Raw genomic sequence first — 27,143 nt, 5'->3', positions numbered from 1 at the left:
CACTGTTCAGAGCGGGCCTGGCTCCACGCCTCCCAAAACACTCACCCTGGAGCCCCAGACTATTCGTTCCTGACTCTGCCCCAGGGAGACGGTTCTCAGAGCGCGGCAGGCCCGGGCTCTCACCCCCACATACACGGCGCTCTGTGCCGCCAGCTTCTACGGCTTCTACACGTCTGCTCACCGGGTCCCGTCCCCCCGCTCCCCATGAGAGCCCCTGGGCCAGGAGCTGGTTTGTGCGGTTCTCCCTGCAACCCTGCCTGGAGGTGCCTGCAGGTGCTGGGCTCAGGCCGCACTTGTGGGATGAGTGAACCTACGACACCCCGAGTTTCATCTTTGCTGGCACAGGGCAGCGAGGTGACTTGACCAAAGTCATGGGGTCAGTTAGGGACCCTTTCTTTCCACCGTCTCTTCTCTAGGGAGAATCTTGGGGGATAGGCTTGGCCTTGGTGGAAAGGAGTCCCATTTGATAAACAAGAAAACAGAGCCCAGGGAGTAAAGACAGTTTTCCAGGGTCCCTGGGCCAAGGCGAGGTCAACAGGAACAGGTGGGCGCGAGGAGGGGCTTGGAGGAAGCTGTCGACCTCCAGAGTTTGTCCCTGTGCCCATGGAGGCCTGGCTGGGGGGACAACGGGCCCCCGGGAGTCCAGGCGTCCTGAGCAGGGAGGGCCGCACCGAGCGGGCAACTGGTTGGTGAGGAGGGCGGGTACCCCTCTCTGACTCCTAGTCTCTGCTCCAGGGAAGCCCGCAGACCATGCCTGGGGCTGGTGGGGACAGGGGTCTGAGGCCTGAAACATGTCCATCCCAGGTCACTGACCTCGCAGCATCAGGGACTGGCCCCCTGCTTTCCTCTACCAGTAAACACGAGTCACGCCTCGGGGCCAGGCTGGAGAAGATCCCCGCCCCCCAGGCCGCCAAAATCGCAAACCACGAAGTGCAAACAGTGGACAGGCAGGCTCCATCCAGCCTCGGCCCAGCTGGAACCAGCAGACTCGGGCAAGAAACCACCAGAGACATGGAAACAGGCTGTTGAGGGGAGGGGTGAAGCTCTACCATCACCGGGGGCTCCCCTGCCTGCCTGGGATGTGGGGTGTGTGGGGGGCAGAGGTCCCAGAGCCCGTGCTCCTGCCCAGCTGTGTGACCCAGTGTCTACGTGACAATGTCTTTACCTCCCACCTGGTGACAATGCCCACCTGTGCCATGGGGGCTGCTCAGAGAGCAGCTGCCAAGACTAGTGATGGCTTGTGTGGGGTGCACAGTCTATGGCGAGTGGGGCCCCTGGTTGGGTAACACGAGTGGGGTAACAGCCAGCTCCCAGGAGAAAGCCTGGCCCTTAGGCCAAGAACAGACAGCACCTCCGGTCCCCTCCGGTCCTCCCAGCCCCACAGGAGCCCCGTCTCCAGGGCCATGGGAGAGAAATGTTCCCGAAGGGCAGGCCAGGCAGGAAGGGCAGCGCTCTGACAAATGCTCACAAATGCCCGTCGCCTGCAGCTGCTGCCGTCTCCATGACAGAGGCCAGCAGCTGAGCCTGCTGCCAGGCAGCGCCTCCAGGGACCACAGGCCGGCAGGGACGGCTGGGAGGGGGCGGAGGGGCAGGCAGAGGGGTGGCCATGAGGAGATGAGGGCACCCAGGCTCCTGGTGTCCCTAAGACCTGGGGAACACTGGCGGAGCTATAGAAGGCCCGGGACGGCAGAGTTTTCTGGAAACGCTCTTCTCTGGCCACGGTGACCCGTGCTCCCCTGGTTCTGCCACCTCTCCGGTGGCTGCCCCCTAGTGCTGTGCAACCCCCTGCTCGCTCTCCAGTCTGTCTCCTGGTGGTGGCATCTGGTCCATGATTATTTTCAAAGCTGCCTCTAGCTTAGGGGCTCCCACATGTGCCTCTGACCCCCACTGAGCCCTGCATGGCATTTCAAACTTGGCAGGGCCACAGTGTAACTCTTGGCCCCCCCAACTGTCCTCATCTCGGGAACTGGTGTCACTGCCCATCCAGCTGCTGCAGCCCCAACCAGGGAGTCATCCTTGATCCCCGGGCCCGTGTTGGGTCCACCGCAAGACAGGGCAGGGGGCTCTGCCTTCAGGGCACATCTTGCCTCCTCCGGGCCCTGTGTCAGCCACCCCAGCCCTGGTGCCCGGTCAACTCCAAGCCGGCTCCTGATTGGCCTCCCAGCCTCTCTCCCTGCAGAATTCACCCTCCATGCACCAGCGGGGTTCCTTAAAAAGTGTCCATCAGAGCACGGCACTCCCCAGTGGCTTCCTGCTGGATCTAAATAAAACCCAGCCCCTCACCCTGGCTCCAGGATCCCACACACTCTGGTCAGTTCCTCTCCAACCTCAGCCCTTACACGTGCTCCCTCCCTCACGATGCCCTGTGCCCTGGCCTCTGCCCTGGCCTGGAGAACGCTGCTTAGGGACTGGCTCCTTCCAGCCACCCAGGCCCCAGCTCTAAGTGAGTCCTGTTTCTTTCCAAGTGATTCTCATTACCCAGGTCATCTGGGTGATGAACTTGTTCCCTAGGTCCCAGGCTGTGTCTCCCACCAGAATTTGTCTGGGACCCCCATGTCCCTCAAGAAGAGAAGAGGGCCGGCACTCAATAATCACTGTTGTTTTTTTTTAATTGTGAATCCTCACCCGAGGATATTTTTCCATTGATCTTTTAGAGAGAGTGGAAGAGAGAGAAAGACAGAAACATCGATGTGAGAGCAACACACTGATCGGTTGCCTCCTGCACACGCCGGCCAGGCCGGGGAGGCGCCTCCAACCAAGGTACGTGCCCTAGACCAGAATCGAACCTGGGACCCTTTGGTCCATGGGCCGGCGCTCTATCTACTGAGCCAAACCGGCTAGGGCTCAATAATCACTGTTGAGTGTGACTGTGCGGAGGGGCCACGCTAACGCTGACGAAGGCTTACGCGGACGGACAGTGTGCTGCAGACACTCCTGTGCTCAGCCCAGCAAGCCCGCTGCACATCTGTGTGCATTCTGCCTGCAGAGCGCAGCTGCCGTGAGGTCCCTCCTTCACCCTGGCCACCTGGGGCCTGGCTGCCCTGCCCAGGGAGACCCCTGGCAGGTCTTCACTATAATCCCCTCCTCCACAGAGGACCCTGCTCCAGCCACACCACCGACCAGGGAGCAGGAAGGGCGGATTCGACCCAGAAGAACCGACTTCCAGAGCGTGAGCCCCTCTCACTGCTCTGCCTCCTCGGTGCCTATTATGAGCGGGCACCGGGGACTGCCCACCCGGTGGGGCTGGCAGATGGCTGCCCCCACAGGGCTGCTGCGTCATCACTTCTCTGCCGAGCCCAGCCTGGCCGAGCTGCCTGCCTGGCTCTCAGGCATAGCTCTGTAATGGAGCACAGCTTGTAAGCATTAAACATTTGCCCGGACTTTTAATACCCATATAAGAGTGCAGCTCATGAGACAATGGTTTAGAACAGCGGCTGCTAATCTTTTGGACCTCACGGATGACCGGTGGTCCACGGATGGCGACCGCTGGTTTAGAAAATGCTTGGGGCCGAAACCGGTTTGGCTCAGTGGATAGAGCGTCGGCCTGCGGACTGAAAGGTCCCAGGTTTGATTCCGGTCAAGGGCATGTACCTGGGTTGCGGGCATAACCCCAGTAGGAGATGTGCAGGAGGCAGCTGATCGATGTTTCTCATCGATGTTTCTAACTCTATCTCTCTCTCTTCCTCTCTGTAAAAAATCAATAATAAAATATATTTAAAAAAAAAAGAAAAAGAAAATGCTTGGGGAAGAGGCACAGGTGGGGTGGGAGGGAGCCTGGACGGGGTCTCACACCCGCCTTAGCGCTGGACCGGGCAGGGGTCCACATGTGAGCCCTCACACTCAGACAGGGTCCCCGGGGTCGGGGTTCTGCCTTCCCCTCCTCCAGGCTCCTGCTACCCGCCCGGGCAGCCACTCCCCTACTTCCGGGTCTGCATTCTCTTTGGTCCCTGTCATATGCGAGGGGCTCTCAGGGGAGCGACCTGTCTTCAGCCTGCTTTGGAGCCCCACTTTCCCCAGCGGACTGCTGTGCCCTTTGGGGCGGCCTCAGAGGGGAAGGCCCTCTGCAGCCATGCCCGCACCTGCCCGGCCGGTGTGTCACGGCCCCTTCAACACTAACACCGGCCAAGCCTCCACTGTGCCGCAGAGCCAGCCCCGAAAGGCCACCAGCCTCAGTGCTGGCCACGGAGGGAGGTGCTCGCCGATCCCCCCTGGCACCCACCCACAGCCGCGGCTTCAGGTGACAGGTGGCCTAGACTGGGCAGGAGGCGGCCTGCATGAGGCAATAGCTGCTGCCCGTCTCCTGGGAGAAACGCCTGGGCACAGGCTGGTCCCCGCCAGGCCAATGGGGAGCCTGGTGCTCTCCCCGACCCTGTCCTGGGTGTGGGGAAGGGGCCATACCCAGCTGTGCCTCCAGGGACCGGGGCAGGCCCCCAGAGTGGGCAAGGCCGCCCCTGGTGTGGAGGACAAGACCTCCCAGTGGCTCCGAGCGCCACCCCGGCTGAGTGTGGACAGGAGGAGGTGCCGCTCTCCGGGGGTGCAAGGTGGGGGGGCTGCTTCTGCCGCCAGATGCCTCTCCCCCCACTCCCCCCGGTAAGCCCCTGCTGTCCAGGCACAGCCTGTGGGCCCAGGGGGGCACGAGGGGCAGTTCAGCACTGGAGGCCTGTCTAGGTAGTGGGGTGGGGGAAGGGAGAGTGTGAGTGGTTCCTTTCAGGACAGACACAAGGTAGGGGTTTGGGGGTGGCATAGAGTGGGGACAGTTGGGGCCCGGCAGGCCCAGGCCCGCTGCAGGAGCAGGGGCCCCACAGTGAGGGTGGGCCTGGAGGCTGAGCACGGTGCCTCCGTGGGAGGAAGCATTCTGGCTCCCTGCCGGGTGGGCTCTGGGAATCTGGACTCTGCCATGTGCTTCGGAGACGATGTCAGACTTCTTCCCACGACCCCGCTTCCCCTTGCCCCTCGCCCCTCGGAAACAGGACCGGCAAGGTCACCATGGCCAGAGACAGCCCCTCACCCTCACTGTCGGAGGCCCTCCCGAGGCCCCTGGGCCACTTTCAAGATGCTCAGTTGGCCTCTGGGCTCTCCGCGGCTCCCTCACCAAGTAAGGGCATGGACGCCCGCCTGTTCTGACGCTGAGCCAGAGCTGAGGGCGGGCTGGGGAGTGAGCTGCTGCCTCTCCCACCCCATCCTTCCTTGGGCCCGGCCTTTTTAAGAGACAAAAGGCGTCCTCTGACCCGTGGCAGGATCCTGGACAGGGACGGGGGAAGGGCACCGATGACTACAGAGGAGGGAAACAGAGGCTGGGCAACCATTTCCTCCCAGGCCCGTCCCTTCTCGACTGTCCCAAGCAGTTATCTGTCCACTGGACGGGCGGAGGGGAGACTGGACTCCAGCCCATTTGAGTGGACAGAGATGTCAATGTTGAGAGATGGGTGGAAGGGTTGGGGGCACCCGCATCCCACCCCTGATCTTTCCCAGTTGCTATTAATACCGTCCAGTCCTGCTTCAACCCTGGCCTTCCTCTCGGCGCTCACTGCCCCGTGACAGACAGAGAATTCAGAATTGGCCGCAGATGCCAAGCTCCAGGGTGGGCGGGTGTGCCCAGCTCTCCAATGCCCCAGCTCCGTGTGATCAAGGGGCCGAGTTCTTCCCGGGCCCGTCCAGACCCCCAGGAATTGTGCTGGGTCAGTGCCACAGAGAGAAGGGCATGTGGATGATTTCATTCGGTGCCTCCTGCAGGGCTGGGCCCAACAAAAGGCCTCCCTGACACAGGAAGGACTGTGTGCCAGCTCCTTGAACTGCCAGCTCCCTGACACTCACAGAAGCCCCCTGCCCCATCCTGCCCCCACCTGGTCCTTCATCAGGACCACCCGCCCCTCCCGTCTCCCACCCAGACAGGTCCAGCTCCCCAGCCCTGGGCCTGCGAGCTCCGGTCTGTGGTGGCGGCTGGACTCGGGGGAAGGTGAGGCAGGAGGTCTGCTCTCCTGCTGGCCACTGCCCGCTCTGGAGGTGACTGGGCAGGCAGCCCTGGCTCACGCTTCTTCTCAGAGGCTGCAACTGGACGCTGCCTCTGAGGAGAGCTCAGGGTGGGGTAGACTCCACGGCCCTGGACAAGCTGGCATCAGGGCTGTGCCAACCAGCTGGGAGGCAAGGCGCTTTAGGCCCCTCTGGTCCAGGCACTATGGAGGGCAGCGCCAAATCACTGCCATCGCCCCCGAGTGTTCCTGATCGAGGTCCTCCCTTCTCCCTCGAGCCTGGCCTCCTTCCTGCACCCCCGCCCCCAGCTGCCTGCTGCTGTGTCCCGACCAGGCCAGTCCCGTGCAGAGACAGGCCCTCACTTCCTCTCTCCTTTGGCCTCCAGCTGTCCATGTTCTCTCATGGCCAATGGGACGCAGGCTTTCCTGGGAGGTGCCTGGAGCCTCCCAGCTGTAACTCTGAAATGCGGCCTCATGTCAAGTATGGAAAACACGGGGACCCAGAGCCATTTCCACGGGAAGAGGACCCTCCTGGCCTCGCCCTGCCTGACAGCCGGCTGCTGCGGGAATGCACAGAGCAAGCAGCTCTCCTTCAGGGTAAGCCAGTGTAACGTGAGGGTGGAGGAGGGCGTGGTCTCCCATCTGAGGTTCCAAAAGCTCCGGGTTTCACGCACCCTCCCCCACCCGCCCTCGCTCCTCTTCCCCTCCAGCTCTGCTTCCTAAGTATGAAAACTGTAAATCTGTTTTATTTATTTCAATCAATCCTTGGCAGTGCGCCCTTCAGGGCAGAGGCAGCCATGGTAACTCTGCCAACTCACGCCTTAAAAATTCATCGTGTTTAATGCAGTCGATGTGTGTGATGCACTTAAAAGTTTTGGGGTAGGGTGGTGGGAGTGGGAGGAGGAGGCAGAGGGCTTGTTTTTCTGGGTCTTGCTGGGAGCTGGAGGAAAGGCGATGGAGGGCGGGGCACCGCAGGGTGGGGAGGAGGCGGAGGAAGACGAAGAAAGGGGTCTTTGGCCACTTAGCTCTCTATCCCTCTGTTGAAGACGGCGGGCGCGGCCAGACACTGGTCAGCCAGAGACACCTGGGCTGGGCTCACCCGGAGACCTCTGAGGAAGGCCTCCCTTGGGCAGGAGTGGCCAAGAAAACCAAAGGGTCCCCTGCAGGCAGCGGGCTGAGGCCCTAGGCCAGGCTGGCCCTTCTCTCCAGGTTTGGGATTTGCTCGAGGGACTAAGGTGAGAGCGGGCAGAGCTGGGAGAGGTGACTACTTCCTCCACCACCAGGGGATCAGGTGGGCCTTCCTGCCTCAGGAGGGGCCCCGCCTGCTCCCAGGACAGGAGCCATCTCCTGTGTGAGGCCCGGCTGACCTAGCTGGGCTTTTTCCACGTGCTGCTCTCAGCCTGGCTGAGGCTATCCCCGTCCATCCACAGGCACTGCTCTAGCCCCTCATGGTCCTCCACCCTCCTGAACCCCATCTCCTGGCACCCGCAGGCCGCGAGTCTCCTGTCCTGACCCAGGCTCCCCACGGCAGGAGGTATGGGAAACCCCATCGGCCTGGCCCAGGGCTGGGCCCCTGTGGGCGGCAGGGAGGCGGATGCTGGTGGAACAGAAAGCTAATCGCAGGAGAGGCAAGGTGGCCGGATGACTTCAGTGGTGGGATTCAGGGGTCTGGGGAGGGGGCGGCTTCGCGCACCGGGGTTTCTGCCCAGTGTCTGGTTCTGGGCGAAGCACTTGCCATTTGCAAGGAGGGGCCTCAGCAGGGGTCTGATTTACAGATGTGGTCCAGCTGTGTGTCCCACTGGAGGCTGCACCTTCTAGCCCACACAGAACCCCCGAGTACGGCTGGATGGAGCTCAGATGGCGGAGGCTGTGGGACACCAGGAGACAAGCAGGGAAGACCCGGGCACTCGGCTGAGGGGTGCTGGGCCCTGGAGGAAAAGGCAGTGGTGGGAGGACCAGGCGGGGTGAAGACAGCGGGGGAGGTGGTGTGAGTGGGGTCTCAAATCCTTGGTAGGAAAGCCCACAGCTTCTGAGTGTGTCATCTGTTGAACACCCAGAGCAAATGAAGACAGAAGGACGGGCCACTACAGGAAATCCCATTGTCTTCATGACAATCCACTCTAAGAAAGGCCAGCACGTGCCAAGCCCTGAGAGCGCCGGCTCCTGCCTTCTCCGGTCACAGGGATTTCCTTCCAGCTGTGTCACGGCCTCTTGCCCAACAATGGCACACAGAACAGACACTCGCGAGCACTTCTACACGAGGCATGTCGCATCCCTCAAATCCGCTTACACGGCCAGGTCCCCTTTTAACGGAGAATGAGAGTGAAGCACCTCAGGGCCATGCCAAGGTCCCGGCCGGCCCCGTCCTGGCACCAAGCTCTCAGCTGCTGCCTCACCATGCACCGGCTCGCAGGTGCCAGGAACCACGGCATAGGGGCTGGGCGTGCTGTTTCTGGAAGGCAGGTGATTTCGGGGCACCGTGGCTAGATATCACTGGGCCTTCTGATGGACTGGAACCCGAGTTCTTCCAGAACCTTCTTGTGGCTCCAAGGCAGCTTATCTGCAAACCAGCTCCTTCTCCCTCATCCTCTCCCTGGAGCTACCTCTGTGGGTGGCAGGCACTGACCACAACTGGCCGGCACACAGCTGGCCTGTGCCCACACTTAGCTCTGCCCTGCTGGGGTGCTGTTCTTTTGCCAAGGGGTCGGGTGGGAGGCAGAGCCTGGGAACTGCGTCCACAGCTCTGCAGCCAGAACCCAAACTCAGACCCGGGGGTTGGGAACAGGACATCTATGGGGTGACTAGCAGCAGGTTCCCAGAAACCTCTGCCAGGAGACGCCACTCTGAAGTTTGGGTCCTGGGGAGGGGTAGGTGGAGGGGGGTGATTTCAGTTCTATGGCTCGGAACCCAGGCCTGTACTGCCAGGGACACAGCATCTCTGAGCCCCGATGTCTGCTGTCCTCTAGATTGACTGTTAAAGAGAGAAGCACGAATGGAACCTTTGTCCCCTTTGGACCCTCTGTGCTCCCGCCTTCCAAGCAGGATTTGCTCCGAAGGCTATATCGTCCCCCCACTGGTGGCCCTGCCCATGAAGAGGCCGCAAATACACAATCAATGTGGCAAACTGCTTCCTGGCCCCACACCTGCCTGCCCAGCCACGCCCCTGCCCTGCCAACTCCAGCCAGGCTTACGAGGCTCACGGAGGTTGGGTGCTCATGGGACTGAAGCCACGGACGGGTCCAAGGCCACACACAGGGTCAGAGGCCCTGACTTGGTCTGTTCAAAGGAAGGGAAAAGAGATAAACTCTCAGGCCAGACCTGTGCCTGCCCAGGACTCCTTATCGCCACTCTCACCTTATCGCCAGCAGGAGCGGGCCTGGGTTTGTCTCCCTAGCCCTGGGGGAGGAGGCCCCAGCCTGTGGCTTATGCCGCTCCTGCCGTTCTGGCTACATTTTTGGCTTCCACAGAAGAGAAGAGTCTCTGATTAGGGAGCTAGATCATGCTTTTCTGGCCTTCCCATCTTTAGTGTGGGGGTTTTATAGAACCCTGCGAACGGCGACTTTCTGTAGCTCTTTACAAGTGCCCACTTAAAGGGCACTGAGATAAACATCAGGAAACAACTGAAGAGAAACAATAATACGGCTGCTGGTAACAAAGAGCAAATACCAGGGCGGCCTCACTGCTGGGTCTCTGGGAAAGTGGTGGAAAGATCAGGGAGAAAGGGCTGGGAGGTGGAGGGGCCACAGCAGGAGAGGGACACAGACAGCATGGAGGGGACGCCTTCCTTCTCCCAGGTCACATGGAAGGGGTTCCTCTTATTCGTACCCCCACCACCCCCTCCAGGAGGCTGGAAAAGCCCTCTCGCGATCAGTCGTTTTCGGGGAATTTTAAGATGCGTGAAATGGGCTTTCAACCTCATGTTCCTTTCCAGCCCAGGCAATCTTCACCGGATTAAATGCACGAGAATGAGGACGGGCCCGTGGAAGTCCCTCTGGGGGAAGGGCCCAGGAGGTGTCTGAGGAGTCCCGGTCCCGTTATAGATGAGCGCAACCCCCCCCCCCCCTGCCCTGCAGAGCTGTGCCAGGAGAGGGGCCTGCTGGGGACCAGCCATCCTGCCTGTCTCCCAGCATCACGTGGTCACTGCCCACCCAGCAGAGACCAGGCCACCACACAGAGGTGGGCGATGGATGCGGCGGCCTTGACAAGGAACAGCGACCTCGAGCCACTCTGCTTTGACGCAAACGTGCCAGGATCCCGAGGGAGGGGCGCACTGTGGAAAGACGAGAGGGAGTGAAGACAAGGCCAGAACAATTCTGGGTCTAGAATCCTGGAAAACCCACAACCACAACCAAAGCCAAACGGAGTTGTATATTTATAAACGCAAAGACAAAGTTTGGGGAGGAAGGAAATAAATGAAACTGAGAACAGAGGTTACTTTTTGGGAGAAGTGGTGGTTCAGGGTCTTTTACATCTTATGCCATATTCTCCTGCATCATTTGTTTTTTAAAAAAATCTTACATGGTTTAAGTTTTTTCAAAACAATAAATATGGTTTTTAAAAAATTTAGACTCCTCTACATTGTGGGATGCTCCTGGACTCCCGCTGGAGCTCAGGGCAGGGAGCGGGGAGCAGGACTCAGGTGGCACCTCCCGGAGGCTGGCAGAGCCTCCCTCTCCCTCTGGGGGTGGGGGCTGCTGCCGATTTGCAGATTTCACAATGGAAACTTGCATTTTACAAATGAGAGGATCAACAGCCGGGAAATTGTATTTTTAGCTACCGTGGCTCTTTGCTTCAAAGGCGTGGGTTTCTTCTGAAACCAGGCAAACCTCCTACAAAGTCTGCCGTTTGCAAGGAGCGATTAGCATAGCACAAGCAGGAGGGGAGGCTGGCTCCACTCCCTGCGCAGGGAGGCTTTCTCCAGAAGCAGGATGGAGGCGGGAGAGGAGCCTCTCAGTGAAGGGCCTGGGCGCTGGGGCCACACGGGGTGAGAGCTGAGTCTACAGGCCATCCAAGCAGTGCACAGCCGCCACCCTCTAAGCTGCTATTTAAGCCACTTTGCCTCCTGCAACCACCTTCTCCCCACGTTCAGGACAGAGGGTCCTGGGGCTGCCCTTCTGAGGGGACGGGCAGAGCCACGGCCAGGCTGAGGGAGAGGGTGGGCTGGGAGGCAGCGGGCAGGGACTGGCACAGCAGGACTCGGATGATGAAGCCTCAGGGAGGCAGCCTCCTCCTGGTGAGGCTGGAGCAGAGGCGGCACAAGTGTGGCGCGAGGACGCTGCGGCTGGGTGCCGCCCTCCGTCCTCCCCTGCCCCTCGGGCACTCACGCCTGTCCGGGTGGATCCATCCCGCCTTCCTTTCTGGCCTCTCCTCTCAGGGCCCGGCTCCCCCACTCTCCCTGCCACTGCACTTGGCCTGTGGGCATGTATCTTTTTTATTTTTTTTTTTAAATACATCTTTATTGATTTCAGAGAGGAAGGGAGAGGGAAAGAGAGATAGAAACATCATTGATTGGTTGCCTCCTGCACATCCCCCACTGGGGATAAAGCCCGAAACTCAGGCATGTGCCCTTGGCTGGAATCGAACCCGGGACCCCTCAGTCTGCAGGCCGACGCTCTATCCACTGAGCCAAACCAGCTAGGGATATATCTTTGATGCAGTCTCTTCTCTCCTAGAAACCCTTTAGCTGGCTCGGGAAGACCTAACATGTGAAAAGAAGCTTGAACTTTTCTCCAAACACCACAGAAATGAAATGAAAGCGGCAACCTTCCAAGAGCTGTAATTGCAGATACTCCTCTCGGGAGCTGGGCTGGAGACAGATCTCAGCGGGCAGCTGCTCTATCACACCAGGCCCCGAGCCCCAGCCTGGGGGGAGCGTGACCTTGGGCTGCGGGGGTGGTGCTGGGAGAGAAAGTGGAGGGGTTGCTATTTCAGGCCTGGCTGGCAGGAGCAGGAGCAGGAGCAGAGGGACAGGAGGGGCGGAGAGAGAAGCAGCAGCCTCAGCTCCCGGCCCCGCCCTCAGGGTACCTCAGGCAGTAGGGGACCGGGAAATCCTCACAGATGGGGTGCACAGCTGAAGATCTGAGAAACCAATTACCCTGCTACTGGGGGGCCGGGAGACGCTGGAGGAACTGGACTGGGGGCGGCCACTCAGGCTTCAAGTGCAGGAAGGAAGTGAGGTAACTCCAGGAACTGCCAACTGTCGGCCATGGGAGGACAGGGGCGGGGGGGGGGGGGGGGGGCGGGGGGCGGGTCTCCTCCAGGAAAGGGGCTGAGGTCTGTCAGGAGGGAGGGGCTCAGCAGACAGGAGGAAGGAAAGGCTGACTCCCGGAGCAATGGACTGAGACAGTGTCAGCTGAATTCAGGGCACCTGGAGTGAACTGGCCAAACGCAGGTCCCCTAAAAAGCCAAACAAGTCAGGACGGGGACGTCTGGGCTGGAGGAGGTTTTAAACTTAGTCCAGGTTATGTGCTCACACCGATGGTTCCAGCAGCACTGAAACTTCTGGAACGACGTAGCAGCCAGACCCCTGTCCAGCAGGCTTCCCCAGCCACTCCTTCACCAGCCTCTGGTGTTTTAGGCTAAGAGCGGGGAGGAGCCGAAGGCATGGCAAATAAGGGAGACCCCCACACCCCACCCTGGGCCCCCTTCCCTTCTGTCCCTAGAAGTGCCGGGAGGACGGCAGCATTGAACTCGCCCCCACCCCCCTCAGGTGAGGCCTCGCACAGACGCCCAGGTCCCTCTTGGCCGGGGAGGTGGGAGCTCAGTGCCAAGGTGGCCCATGCGAGCAGTTCCTTCCGACTGCGCGGCCACAGCAGGTGGAGTTGGTTTTTGAACCTGTTCAGGCGCGTTAGTGGGTCACTGGGCTCCTCAGGGCTGCTTGCGAGGCAGCCAGGGACCTGGCCCCAGTGCCCTGGGTGCTGGCCTGGCCTATGGGCTTCTGAGCAGACTGCGCAGGAGTCAGAACACCTGTTCTCCCTCCCCTCCCCTCCCCACCCCACCCCTCCCCACCCCACCCCAGCTAGTTCCTACTCATCTTTCATGGCGCGGCTTAAACAGCCTCTTCCCAGAGCTTTCCTGGGCCTCTTCATCGGGGCTGGGCCCTCCCCCATCCCATCTGCTCCCCAGAGCAGCATCACGCTTCCATGGCCCTGCCTTGTGACTCTCCCCGGGAGGGCAGGGACTAGCTCTGCCCACTGCGGTGTCCCTGCCGGTGGGCACAGGGCAGGTCTGCTCAATGACAAATGGCATTTCCTGGCCCTCCCCAGGCCAGCACAGCAGCCGCCCCTTCCTCTTGGCCACCTTCACAGGGTGGGGGCCGAGCCCTTGCTCCCGGCTGCTCCTTCTGGGAGACACGGACTCTCTGGCCTGACAGCTGTGGCCTCATTTCCAGGGCTATAGCCAGGCTCCTTATTTTTACCCACTGGCATTTTTCATCCCTATGCCTGGCGGGTGGAGAGGGGTTGGGGGGAGGGGTGTGGACAAGTGGAGATGAGCGCCGTGGGCTGGAGGAGCTAGGCGGCCTGAAGGGAATGTGCCAAGAGGGAGGGGATGGGGTGAGGAGGGCCAAATTAGTAAAAAATACTAATTTAAAGAGGAAGAAAAAACCCCAACACCACCCCCTTGATTTGCCTCAGTAAGCATTTCAACAAGGTCACAAATGCACTGGCTCTATAGATTTTTTCTGGCTCCGAACCACATTTCGGGCAGCCTTTAAAAGCCAATTCTTGGCGTGGCTTCGGCTGAGCCCGAGGAGAGGGAAACTAGGGCACGTCTCTGCTCCGAGAAACACGGGATCTGGGTCACCGCTGAGGCCGTGGGCACCAGGCTGAGCCCGAACCCCCCGCCCCCCATTTCCTCCGGAGCACAAATCCCAACACTGGGACGCACATTTCTGCTCACTGGTCACCTGTCTGCCTGTCACTAGATTGCCACCTTGGTAAAGGCAGGCACCGGCTTTGGGTCCGTGCGTGCCCAGGGCCGCCTGCTCCAGGAAGTCACAGAAGGACCCTGCGGGCCAACTCTGCCCTCTGGAATGCTCCGTCACACCTGAGTGCTGTCGCTGTCTGCCACCGCGCCAGGGTCTGCCTCGCACACAGGCCGCGCGTGGTGAGCAGTTCCTGAGAAATCAGAGCCCCGGTGTCCTCCTTGTGGGACAGAACTCAGTTGACTCGTAAGGTCCCTTCTGGCCCCTTGGAACGGAGCCGAAAATGCAGACTGAGGCTCTCCTGGTCTCCAATCACTGCCCGGCTCTGAGCAGCCGTGTCCAACCCCCAGCTCCACACCTGACCACACAGCAGACAACTCTAGCCTGGCATCTGGCAAGGTGCCATGCTGCCATGTTCCCGTCAGGAAGGGATGCCCCCACGCCCCACCCTCATGGCGGTCTCTGGGAAGGTCTAGGCTCCCTCACACAGCCCCCTGCCCCGCCTTCACGGAGGGATGAGGATGTGGCTGCTGGAGGGTGGTGGGGTGTCACTCCTTCTGCCGCCGCCAGTGGGCCCTTGAACCGAGACCGTTACGTGGACACTGGCTCGGTCTGCCTCCCCAGCGTTCACGGCCTGAGAGTCTGGCTGCAGGGCCGTGTTTCCCCACGAACAACTGCTCCAACTGCTGTACCTGAGGGCGGGCACATGACCCGTCCTGGGCCATCAGGCACGGCGCGCTCTGGCCACAGGGACGGGCCCACTGGACCCCTGCCGGGTCTGCTGCTGGGGCTGGGTGCTGAGTGACAGGAGTGGGCGCGAGCTGCTGGAGTCCCTCCTGCCACCGGGTGGGGTGGACGGCCTGCCCAGGATGGGCTGGCAGAGGAGGAAGGGCTAGCTGTGGAGGTGAGGGGGGAGACCGAGTCCTGAGGGCTCCCACTGCACACGTTTAGTTTTTAATGAGCCGTCCTGTCCCTGATGGAACACCGCCTTTATTTTTTTTCAACGTAAGGGTGAGAAGTGTTTTTTGGTCTCATGCCATCAGGAGCCCTGACTGGGCAGCTCTGAGCAGGGCTGGGGAGGGGGAGGGGAAGGGAAGACACCTGGGGTCAAGTCTCAGCTTGCTCAGCGGCTCCCTGTCTTACCAATCTCGAGAAAATAAGAGAAAGTGCAGTCAGGCCCAACATCTGCTTCTCAGGAGCCGAGGCTGAGGCTGCCTCAGAGGGAGCGAGGGCTGGAAAGGGGAGAAGGGGGCCAGGCCACCCTGCCCCCGGGCCTCCCCTCTCTGGACACTGGGGGGAGGGTGGATGCTACTCATCACGATGCCATCACAGCTGCTGCTGGTGCTCATGCAGTGACCAGGCCCAGGCCCTTCCAAGCACGTTTGCTAGTCATTTAACCTCCCGAGGACGAGCAGAGATCGTGACGGTCACACCAGAGAACTGCTCAGGACGGCAGCCGCACGGCGGCCCCCGTGGCCCACTGCTCAGCACCTCTTCCCCTTTCTCCCGAGACGCGGCCCCTTTGCTCAGAGAGCTGTTGCTCCCCACTCCTCACGGGCTTCCCTTGGGGCTGCTGCGGCTCTGTGTGAGCCAATCAGAGCATCACCTGCAGAGACGTGATGGCCATGTGATGCGGTGGCCATGCCTCTGCCACTTGAAGAAACTAAAACAACAAGGCTGACCTCAAACCAGGGTCAAGAAGAGAGACGGTGCCACAGAGAAACCCCCAGGGCCTGGGTCTTGCTGCCCTTGGCCTTGGTTTGGCTGCATAGGCCAGTGAAGGCCCCTTGTTCATTTTGGCGACTTTGACTTGGGTTCCTGCCTCCTGCCACACAAGAGTGCTGGCCAACATAGATGACTGGTTCCCGGCTCCAGCGCCCCTGGGTTTCAGCCGCTGGGGGGGAGGGAAGCTAGGAATCTTTGTTTTGGCCAAGCATAAGCAGCCTGAGCTAGGTGACCTCCAAGACCCTGTCCAGAGCTGAGAGTAATGATGCTGGGTTTAGGTGGATTATACTCAGTGTCAGCTCACTGGGAGGCTTAACAAATACCAACCAGAATCAGGCACATTTATGGTTAGCTCTCATGAGCTCCTTCTAATCCCCTGGAAAAGCACCACAAAACAAAAAGTGCTAGCTGTACGGAAAAACTGGTCACCTGGGCTCCGTTAAAAATAAAGAACTCCTAGTCATCAAAATACACCATGTAGGGAGCACTCAGGAGTAGAAGATAATTACAGTATATGCATCTGAGACAGACTCCAATCCTGAATACAGAAAGAACCTCCACAAATCAGTGAGAAAAACAATGAAAGCCCAGTGGGAAATGACCTGAACAGGCTTATCACAAAAGCGGATATCCCAACAGCCAACCAGCAACGAGAAGTTCTCCAGCTTCCTTGGTCTTCGGGGAAATACAAATTTAAACCATCAGGTGATACCAGCACTTAACGGAATGGCCCAAACCAAAGCCCGACGACACGAGGGTTGGTGAGGACGTGAGCACCTGGACGCACACACTCCGGTGGGAGTGGGAATTGGTGCAGCAACTAAAGTGTGTGGGCCTGATCCAGCAATTCCGAGGTCTACATCCAAGGGAAATGTATGCACATGTTCACCAAAAGACATTCATAACAGCGCCGAACTGAAAACAACCCGAATGCCCATGGATAGCAGAATGGGTAAATGAACCACGGTGTTTCCATAAGCGGGGTACTCTACAGAAATGTGAACTACTGTTACATGTGACACAAATGAATCTCACAAACAAGGTGGGTCAAAAGAAGCCAGACTTTGTAAGGGGGTACAAACCGTATGATTCCGTTTATATAAAGTTCAAAACCAGGTAAAATGAACCTAGCAGTCAGGACAGTGGTTCCTTTGGGGAGGAGGGCAGGGCAGTAATGGAGGAGACATGGAAGGGACCCTCTGGACACTCCACTTCTTTTGTTGTTGTTGTTGTTAATCCTCACCCAAGGATATTTTTTCCCATTGATTTTTAGAGAGAGTGGAAGGGAGGTAGGAAGGTGGAGAGGGAGAGGGACATCAATGTGAGAGAGACATTGACTGGTTGCCTCCTGCACATGCCCTAATCGGGCTGGGGATCGAATCTGCAGCCCAGGTACATGCCCTTGACTGGGAATAGGACCAGCGACCGTTTGGTGCACTGGCCCATGCTCTAACCACTGAGCTACTTCTTTATCTGAGTGCTCCTTACATGGGTGCAGCCAATTAGCAAAAACTGAGCAGCCACTAAATGGCTACCGAGCTGCAGTGCATGGTACTGACCGATTTATACACCTGTAAATAGTACGCTCTTCAGTGAAAATTTACATTAACAAAGCATCACAGGCATTGAGGCAGGGAGGGAAGCAAGGCTGCCACCTTGCCTTGATCAGGAAAAGGAAAGACAGACCTGGGCACGGAAGCAAAAAGTGTTCCGTGTTAAGAAAGAGAGGGCTTTACCAGAGAGACGGCAAAACTGAGCAGAGAACAAGCCTGAACGCCTGGGGACACAGCAGAGCTTCTGAGCCTGTTCCCTGAAGCAACTCGAAGGGCTGGGGGTCCTGTCTGCACGGGAAGGGCCAGATACGCAGGCGGCAAGGCGGGGCGGAGCCGCGGGCCCATCCAGGGCCACTGGTTTACCGCTGACAAGGCTGAGGGCGTAATGGAGACACTCTCTGGGGGAGCAACAAGGAGGCTCAGAGGGCCCCGAGCTCGGGGAAAATGGTCGTGTGTGACGGCTGCAGCTGGGACACGAGACTGCAGGCCACGCTGGGGGCGGGGCATGGGGCGCCCTTTCTGAAGAAGCGCAGAAAGAGATGTAAAGCTTAGGGCTTAGGAAAGAGTGGGAGGTGACGCGCGGTGGAGGACTAGGGGAAACGAGAGACTGGCGTGCCCTTGAGGTCCCTCTCAGCTCAGCTTCAGAGATGGCCAACATGGGTTGCTGTGAGCGACTGATAAACCAGAGGGAGAAACAAATAATGTGGGGGAAGGAGGGGGTGAGACATGTCCTCTTGAGCAAGAGTCAAACTGGAGATTTACACCAAGAAAGGCATTCACTGTCCAAGTGCCAGGCAGTTCCAAGGAGACTGAGTCATCTAATTTCAGACCGGAAGTAGGCCAGGCTAATGGACCACAGGAGCCTGGAGGGCTGGGGGCCTAGAGGGAAGACGGGGAAGGACACAGATTTACTCAACCTTTCCCTTCTGCCTGAGAGGTGGCAGCCAGCAGGATGAGCCCTGGAGGAGGAGGAGGAGGAGGAGGAGGAGGAGGAGGAGGAGGAGGAGGAGGAGGAAGAGGAGGAAGAGGAGGAAGAGGAGGAGGGGGAGGTCACACCAGCACGGTGTGTGGGGGTTTCCTGCGGTGAACGATGCTGGGTGAAAGGGAGATGCCATGAGAGAGCCCAGCTTCTTCCCGATTAGGGCTGAGGAAAGCAAAGTCCAGACTGGAAACTGGGTGGTTTTCCCAAATGGTTTCCACCACCACTGTCTGGAAGACAAGCAGGATCCCGGCTCTGGGTCTCTGTCTGGTGACGCCGCCCCCCTCGGCGTGAGGGAGTGGGCGCAGATGCTCTGGCACCGCAGGGGAATTAAACAGAGCTCTCCTGGAGCTGAAGCTGCAAAGCTCTAAAGCAGCGGTTCTCAACCTTTTGGCCCCTGAAATACAGTTCCTCATGTTGTGACCCAACCATAAAATTATTTTCGTTGCTACTTCATAACTGTAATGTTGCTACTGTTATGAATCGTAATGTAAATATCTGATATGCAGGATGGTCTTAGGCGACCCCTGTGAAAGGGTCATTCGACCGCCAAAGGGGTCGCGACCCACAGGTTGAGAACCACTGCAGAAAGTCCCATCACTCCCTTCAGAGCCGGAGAGATGTCCAGTGGTGCAGGGTGCCCCAGGCCAGGGTCCTCCCAGGCGCAACCATTTGCTGAGCCAGAACTCTCCTGTGTGGAAGGGGCAGCGGGGCCGGGCGCCCTTCACAAACTGCACGTGACAGGCCCGTGTGGGTTTTTCTGAAGGCAGAGCGTGCATGCGTGTGTGTGTGTGTGTGTGTGTGTGTGCATGCGTGTGTGTGTGTGTGTGTGTGTGTGTGTGTGTGTGATCTCTGGGGCCACCTGCTCAAAGAAACCACCTGCGGGAGAACACAGGGCCCTCAGGCCGCCCGCGGACACTAAGCTGAGGTGTCCAGGGTGAGAGCACCTGCAGTGAATGAACAGGACACTCTCTGTAGCTGCTGCTCCGGAGGAGTTGAAAGCACCCTGAAAACGAAGGGCGCCCTGTGCCTGTCCTGGCTCAGATGCGGCCCCTCCCCACAGGCAGGAGGTGGAAATGACTTCTAGGGGCTGATTCCAATCCTACCACCTGTCACGATGCGACAGTACGATACTCATCAGCTGCTGCTAAGTAACCAAGCTAACTTACCAAGGTCAAAGCTGTTCGATTCCTGGCGTCCTTAGGTAAAGTATAGACAAATCCAGAGGACTGCAAAGTCTACCCAGAAACTTGACCCCTCAAACTTCAGAAAGAAATTAATTACCAAGTCCTTAGCCCCTGGCAACAGTTCCTGACAATCACACCCCAGGCCCTGCGGCTGCCCCTGCTGCCTGAGCCATGGGCTGGGAGCTGACGCTTTTTGTTGTTGTTAATCCTCACCTGAGGATATTTTTCCATTGACTTTCAGAGAGAGTGCAAGGGAGGGGGAGAGACAGAGAAGAGAGAAACATCGATGTGAGAGAGACACATCGATTGGGTGCCTCCCGCACGCACCCCGACCAGGGCTGGGATGGAGTCTGCAACCGAGGTACGTGTCCTTGACTGGAATTGAACCCTCGGCCCTTCAGTCTGCGGACCAATGCTCAACCTCTGAGCCAAACCGGCTAGGACGAGCTGATGTCTTTTAATCCAAGGGCCCAGCAGGTCCCGGCACCCATGTGATGAGGAGTCCAAAAGGCATGATTGGGCGGTGGGCAAGGAATGGTTCCTGAGTCCTCACCCCACCAGGGCCTTCAGGATGCTGGGGCGAAGGACTGGCTCCGAGGGAGGAGGGTTGCTTGGGTCACATGCCTCCCCCAGCCAAGTTCACCCATGACCTCTAACCTCCCACAAGCCCAGCTCGGAGCGAGTGGGCTCTTTGCCTCCTTCCACCTCCCCCATCACAGGGATCCAGGGGGACCCTTGAAACGTGGGGACACTGCCCTCTAAAGCTCCCAGGCTCCCAGAGCACAGTGTGCAGGGCTCCCTCTGGCTAGACTCCCCCCAACCCTTTAACCCTAATTAATCCCAGCCTGGCCTAGCAAGGCTCAACACATGCTTCCATCCCAAAGGAAACGGCGCCTCCACAGGGAGGGCCGGTTGCAGGACAGTGGCTCTACAGGGACAGTGTGGGGGCTGCTTGAAGGAGGCTTGTCCCTAGCCCTCCCTGTCACCCCTGGGTCACAGGCATGAGGCGCTGGGAAGCTGGCACTTCGCCATGGATTAGGGACAGTGGAAATAGAGTGGGGAGGGCTCCCTGAATTTTGCCCTTCACAAGGACATCTTTCTATTTTTGAGGCAAGTCTCTTTCTCTGGCGTGTCCGATCGTGCCTGCCATTCATCCCCTCAGCGCTGTCCCAGGTCAGAGCCAAGAGCTGGTTGTACAAGGCAGCTTCTGCACCTGAGCCGGTTTGGCTCAGTGGATAGAGTGTCGGCCTGTGGACTGAAGGGTCCTGGGTTCGACTCGAGTCAAGGGCACATACCTCAGTTGCAGGCTCCTACCCGGCCTGGGCCCTGGTCAGGGCTCGTGCAGGAGGCAACCAATCGATGTGTTTCACATCATTATTTTTGTCTTTCCCTCTCTCTTCCACTCTCTCTAGAAATCAATGAAAAATATCCTTGGGTGAGGATTACAAAAACCCCATACCTAACAAAGTAGCTTTTGCCACACACTCCCTTTGATGTCCTGCATCTCAACAAAAGCACCCCAGCCCTGGCCCCGGGGAGGGGGACGACTGTGGAAAGCTCTCGAAGTGTCACACAAGGAGCTGGGCCGACGGGCTTAACGCCAAGACCTGCGAGAAGCATCTGAGAGGGACGCAGGCCACTCCTTGGGAGAACTCCCCCAGACTGTGCAATGTCCGCCTCCTCCCGCAGCTGGGGGCCAAGAACACAACCTCGACTGATCACAGATCGCAGCCCGCCTCTTCCCGGGCAGGTGGGCCATGGCCTCTGCCAGCAGACAGACTTAGGTTGGCGCATGTCTGTCACAGCAACTTATTTCAGTTCTGAGTTATAAGAGGAAGAGGTCCAAGTGGGACCTCTTAGAAGCCCTCTGCTGCAGGCCAAGGCCGGAGGCAAAGCCTGCTTTTCTGATGCCACTTCACTGTGACCCATCCTCTATTAGCTTCGGCACATGGGCTCTGGGGGCCTGGCCAATGCCCCTGGGGCAGCTAAGGTGGCACCTATAAAGGCCGACAGAGTCAAGGCGCAGACAGAGGCCGCAGAGAGCGAGGAGAGTCAGGCAGACCAGCGGGTGTGGGCTGCCCCAGCCACAGGGGCCATTTGGCCCCAGCCAAGGGCTTGTCTCCCAGGCGGAACGCACAAGGATAGCAAAGTGGAATTTCCCAATCAGCATGAAAGGGCTTCTTCTCTCGAGGCCCTCCCCCAGCCCCTGCAACGAAAAACAAGGCCAGTTTCCAGTGGCTTCCTAGGCCTTGGCTCCCCTGCCCCACCACCCACCTCCGCGGCCAATCAATTCCCTACTCCAGGCCCGACACAGGCTCTTATGTAAACCCGGGGGAGGGAGTGGGGGGCCTGGTCTCGCGGAAGGGGCCTCGTGACTGCCCCCACCTCCCCTGGGCCCCCAGCCCGTGCTCTCTGAACACCCGCCCCGCTCAGAGGCACCGCTTTCCTGGGGAGGGTGCTTGGGACCTCACCCACCATCAACTGGGCTGGCTGGGGTCGGAGCCTTCGCGTTCACAGCAGAGTCGCTGGTTAAAAAGAAAGCATTCTCCGGCCAGTCCCCTTGCCAGGCGGCAGGGAGGAAGAGGAGGGGAAGAGGCTCAGCTGATTAAGGCAGAGGACGGCTGGCCAGAGGGCCGTCTTGGCCGGCAGAGTGGGGCGTCCTAACCCCGCTCCCTTCCCAGCACACAGCAGGCCTTGTAAGGACCCCAGCTGTAGGATTACGCTGGAGTTCATATCACAGTTTATCAAAGAGGCTGCGTTTTCTCCCTCCTCGCCTTTTCTCCTCGGCATAAGTGACCAGTTCATGGGAAAACAAGGCCCGCGCTTGTCCTGCCTGCACTGGCACGGAGGGTGGGAAGAGGCTGGAAGAGGGAAGTAAATGTACACCCACCGGGCAGAGTTGTTTTAAGGGGCTGGGCCGCGGTGGGTGCCCTGGGTGCTGGGGCAGCAGGCCCGGTGCGCCAGAGCCAGCTGTTGGCACAGAAGGTTCAATTATTTCACCCTCTCAAGTCTGGTTTCCCCTCCCCACAGCCCACCGTGGGAGGCGAGGCCACATCGCCAGGCGGAACAACAGCTCCCCTTTACCGAGCTGTGCGGAGAGCTGTAACACGCACGGTCTTACGTAACCCTCTCCGCAAACGACAGGCAGCACCTGGGGGCCGTCTTCGTCTTACAGGCCAAGCAAGCCAGCCCTGGACACAGGTCGCGCCGTTAAAAACTGGAGGACCTGGGTTTCGAACCCGTCAGCTTCACTCCAGAAGCTCCCTCCTGCCCTGAGTGCCTGTGGGAGGCCCAGTGGCTGCACGACTGTGGAGGGTGTGGGTGTGGGCAGGGCTGGGGGTGCCCGGCACCAGCCCCCTCAGCACCCCCTAACCCTGTCCTGTCTTCCCTCCACGTGTGGACTTGCGAGCAGTTCCCACAAAGTCTGGCTGAGATGAGGTTTTGAGCCACTGGCTTCCCCAAACTCAACAGGCGTATACACTGTTATGTCCACCAGAAACAAGGCCATCTGGATCCAGAGAAGATGTCCAACCCACCCAGGCTGGAGTTCGGGGCCCCATTCCCAACCCCCTCGGAGGTGCAGCCTGGGAAAGCTGAGGGGAGAGGAAACGCTCTGGGTCCCGAGGGAAGTCAGGCATCTTCCTCAGCGCCAGGACCCCCACCAGATGTCTGTCTCCAGATGCTTTGTGCTAGACATGCAGCCGCTCCGGGACCTGGAGCTCACACTGCCACAGACGTGGTTTGCCAGAATCTTCCCTTTCCTTTTCAACGATTGGTCTTGGGGGTTGAGAGGAGCAACTTACAGTTTCAGTAGCACCTGGAGGGTTTGATCACTTACTGTTTCTCAGCAGCCGCATGTACCATTATTACGCTCCTCCTTGGAGCCCTCGGCAGAACGTAAGGAAATGAGACGAGAAGCCTGCGGGCAGGCTGATGCTCCCGAGGGCCCATCCCAGCAATCTCTGCCGAAGAGGAAAGCACCCCTTCAAGGCCGCCTCCACATCTGATGCTGTGCGGTGTGCGCCCTGACAGCCGGACTGGGGGCCTGGGCTGTGGCCTGGGCTGGCCGGCTGTGACCTGGCACGCTGGCTTAACAGGCAGCAGGTTCACAGAACTGGCGTGGCCCAGAAGGGCCAGGTGGCTGTTGGCCTTAACACGGACTGACAGGTGCTGGTGCTGCTTAGAGGAATAGCAGGCTGACAACTGAAGCAAAGGACTACAAGGGGCAACATGTGTGAGGGGCCAGCCTGGTTCTCAGTGCGAGTGCCAAGGGCTAGGAGGCCTCTGGGGCTGTGTGGGATGGGAGGGAGGCCAGGCTCTCACCCAGGAGGTCCCAGCACGGTCCCTGAGGGGTGTGAGCCCTAGAATGGCGAGCGGTCACCATGCTGGCTATACTGAGTGCCCTGGACCAGGAGGGAGGAGCCCCGCAGGGCACGGGACTCGGCTCTCTCACAGAGGGGCAAAGTGGCAGCTGCGGCGTTAGCAGAGCGCAGGGGTTTGTAGCCCAGCTCCGACCAAGCCGGAATGGTACATGGCTTCCTCTCATTTCCCTTCTGCAAAATGAGGATTCCCACCAGCCCTGGATGCCTGGGAGACACTGCAAAGCGAGTGACGCCTCACTGTCCTAGAGGCGTAAATGGGAAGGTGGGCGGTGGCAGGGCCCCAGCCGCACTGCAGCTTGGTGCAGTCTGGGGGTGCTGCTCACTCCCCTGAGCTCCCGCTCCCCACTCCTGATGGGGCCTGCGAGGCTGAGAGGATGGAAGAACCCATTACAGCCTGTTCTCCAGGGAGGAGAGTAGCTATGCAGGCCTTTCCAAAGGCCTCTCTCCACCGGTTCCCGAAAGTCTTCCAGGCAAGGAGGGCTGGTCAGAGGGCTGGCACCTCTGCAGTTTGGAAAACCACATAGAGCGAACTGTCACTCATGTGGGGACAGGCCGTCATCTTCCTGGTGGGGATCTCCTGTACCACATCTAACCTCACTTCAATCCCCGACTGCCTGCCCAGCCTGAGGTGCTGAAAAGCCGTGGACATCTTCCTCCCTTGGCCAATGAGGACAAGAACCCATTTCTGTCCCTCTGAACCTTGGTTCTCATTCAGGGCAATTTTGCTCCCAGGAGACACTGGAAATGTTTGAAGCCATTTTTGATTGTCCCAGCGGGGTGGGCGCGATGCTGCTGGCAGCGGGTGGGTGGAGACCAGGGATGCTGCTCCACACCCTACACTGCAAGGGCAGTCCCCGCCACAAAGAAGGACCGACCCCAAATGCCAATAGTGCGGTGACCCCCTCCCACCCCCACAGCCACCTGCTGGGAGGGCAGGGGCTCTGCGGTCCTGCTCTTTGTCCTTCTGGCGAGGCAGGCCTGTCCCTCCTTCGCCTCAATCCTTTGTCTGTTCTCCAGATCGCTCACCTCCAAGCTCAGCCCTCGAGCGAGGGCCTGGTGCTCCCTCCCCCTGCCTCCCAGGAGACTCTCTTGGGGCCTCATCTCCCCGAAACTGCCTCCTGCCATCATCCCCCGTTCCTCTGCTTCTTCCTACCTCCCGGGCCCTCTCCTCAGCCTCCTTCCTGGCTTCTCCTTTCCCAAGCTGAACAGCGGAGCTCAGGCTCAGCTCAGCCCCTGCCCTTCCCTCTGCCTGTTACAGCGACTGTTCCCACTTCCTAAGAATGAAAACCCCACAAGCACACGAGGACAGAACGGTGCCTCACACAGAATCAGTCTCAGTCAATCTGTTGAATAAATGAATGAGGGAACGAATGGATGCCTATGCCATCAATTCCCAGATCTGTATCTCAGGCCCAGGCCCCGTTTGGAGAGGCAGGTATAGAAACTGCTTCTTCAACCTCTCCTTTGAAGTTCCCAAAGCAATTTACATGCAAATACAGGCCCCTCCTCCCTCCCTGCTCCTCCCCCAGGGCTCCCATCCCAGAAATTGCCACCCCATCCACTGTGGCATACCAGGGTCCTGGGTGTCACTCCCCCTCCTCTCCCCTCATTCCTCCTGCAGTCAATCACCAAACCTTATACTTTCAAATCCCCTTGCTTCTTCCCCTCCGCCAACAGCTGCCACCATCTCTCACCTGGACGGCAGCCTCCCACACACCCCTTGCCTCTCCCCCCATCATCCCCCAGCAGCACAGTCATCGTTTAAACCAGAGAAATCTGGTCACACCATTTCCCTGCTCAAGCCCTTCCAGTGGCTCCCTGTGACCTCTGGGTAAGGCCCCCAATCCTTAGTGTGGCCCCCAAGGCTGAGCTTCCCTGGCCCTTAACTCTGGTTTCCGGCAAAATGAACACACCAAGCTTCTCTCTGCCTTGAAGGCTCTGTACAGGCCAGAAGCTCCTTCAGCTCCAGTCCCCCGATGGCCTCAGAAGCCTCCCTGGCCCCGGGGGCCACATTAGTCTATCTGTCCCCCAGGTACCCTGGATGGCTTTAACACCCTCATCACCCCACAGGTTCTGATTTCACTGAAGGGGGAGGGCCAGCCATCGGCTTCTGTTTTAAGCCTCCTGGGTGACCTAACTGCCAGAGCTGAGAGCTGCTGCCGCTCAGACTATTCCGGAGAAGTCTTCCCCCTGGAAGATCTAGATTTTATTGGTCTGAAGGTCACTCTTCTGGTAACCCTGCTCCTTGGAGCTGAGTAGGTGGCAAAAGGCCAGACCTGGCCATGCTACTGGTGATGACAGCTTGAGAGGCGTTGAGCGACTGGGGCTGGGGCCCAGGCACCGTCCAGGTCTAGGCTCGCATGACTCATGTATCTGGCTCCACCACTGCCAGCAAACCTGGGCACCCCGTGTAGGCAGTGGGTCACCTGGCACAGCCCGGCTCATGTCCCATCTGGCTTACCTACTCCCCCACTCCTCAAAGACCCCCTCTAGGGCATTTAATGAGAAGATACTCAACCTCAAAGGAAAACACTGTCTCACAAGTGAAAAACGAATTCATTTGTTTGAAAATGGTGACAGGGACCTGCCTCAAGTCAGTAACACCAGTGTGAAGGGGGGGACCTTCTTTGTTTCTCTGAAGAACAAACACAAAGGTCAGGGAAAGGAGACAAGTGACACGAAAGAGGAAGTGGTGGGTGGGACACCTCACAGGGTGAGGAGGAGTGTGTGGCGCTAACCTGATGATGAAGGCGCCTCGGACCTCCAGGAGCTTCCGTTCACTGCTGAACCGCTTGAGAAGGTTGATCATGAACTTATAGAAGTAGGAGTTCATGGTGGGAGTGGAAGGAGAACATTCTAAGCCTTTGGTACCTGTAGAGAAAGGGATGGAGCTGGGATTTATTCTGTGTCCACAGGGTGATGGGCAGCCCACCCCCCAGAATATAAACAGTTGTAAATGCCAAAAAGGTGGTGGTGGTGGTCTGTGTGCAACAACAAGAGGGAAAATCTTCAATCAAGGGCCACATTTGACAGCAATAAAACAAGGGCTACACAGGTAAGTCCAAGCAACTCTGCTTACTACACACACACCCACTGACTTGTCCATCCGCCCAGTCAACCCCGGCGACTTAGTGAACACCGCCTCTCCGTAAGATCCTCTGCTAGGTGCTATGCAATTTTTAAAAAATAAACTTCTACGCATTATCTCAATAAATAAAATATGCCTTGGCCTTTATTTTGGCCAGTTGACAAATGACAAGTCAAAGAGAAAAAAGGGGGAAAGTCAGACCCACAATCTCAAAGGTCAACAAAACTGACACACCTGGCGAGGCAAAAGCCACACTCCTTTCCCAGCGCGACTGAACCAAGAGTAATTGTGCCCACGTCACTAGATGAAAGACGGCACACGCTGTGAAATGTGACC

The 27,143-nt window shown here is 58.8% G+C and overlaps 1 protein-coding gene and 1 long non-coding RNA gene across 3 annotated transcripts in view; one reads left to right on the top strand and one right to left on the bottom strand.

The window, feature by feature from the left end:
• VAC14 (VAC14 component of PIKFYVE complex) overlaps positions 1 to 27,143 on the bottom strand; it is a 91,096-nt gene that overhangs the window by 9,649 nt on the left and 54,304 nt on the right. For both annotated transcript variants that reach the window (XM_081108074.1, XM_081108073.1), the window contains exon 14: positions 26,458 to 26,590. In XM_081108074.1, the coding sequence (XP_080964200.1) occupies positions 26,458 to 26,590 (133 nt within the window). The remainder of the gene's footprint in view (positions 1 to 26,457; positions 26,591 to 27,143) is intronic.
• Positions 6,356 to 10,525, top strand: LOC308531195. Its single transcript, XR_013996907.1, has 4 exons — positions 6,356 to 6,566; positions 7,400 to 7,503; positions 7,745 to 8,231; positions 9,901 to 10,525. It is a non-coding gene; the product is annotated as an uncharacterized lncRNA (long non-coding RNA).

Source organism: Myotis nattereri, assembly GCF_964212035.1.
Source record: "Myotis nattereri genome assembly, chromosome: 15".
NCBI lineage: Eukaryota > Metazoa > Chordata > Mammalia > Chiroptera > Vespertilionidae > Myotis > Myotis nattereri.
This window is presented reverse-complemented; position numbering and strand designations above follow the sequence as displayed.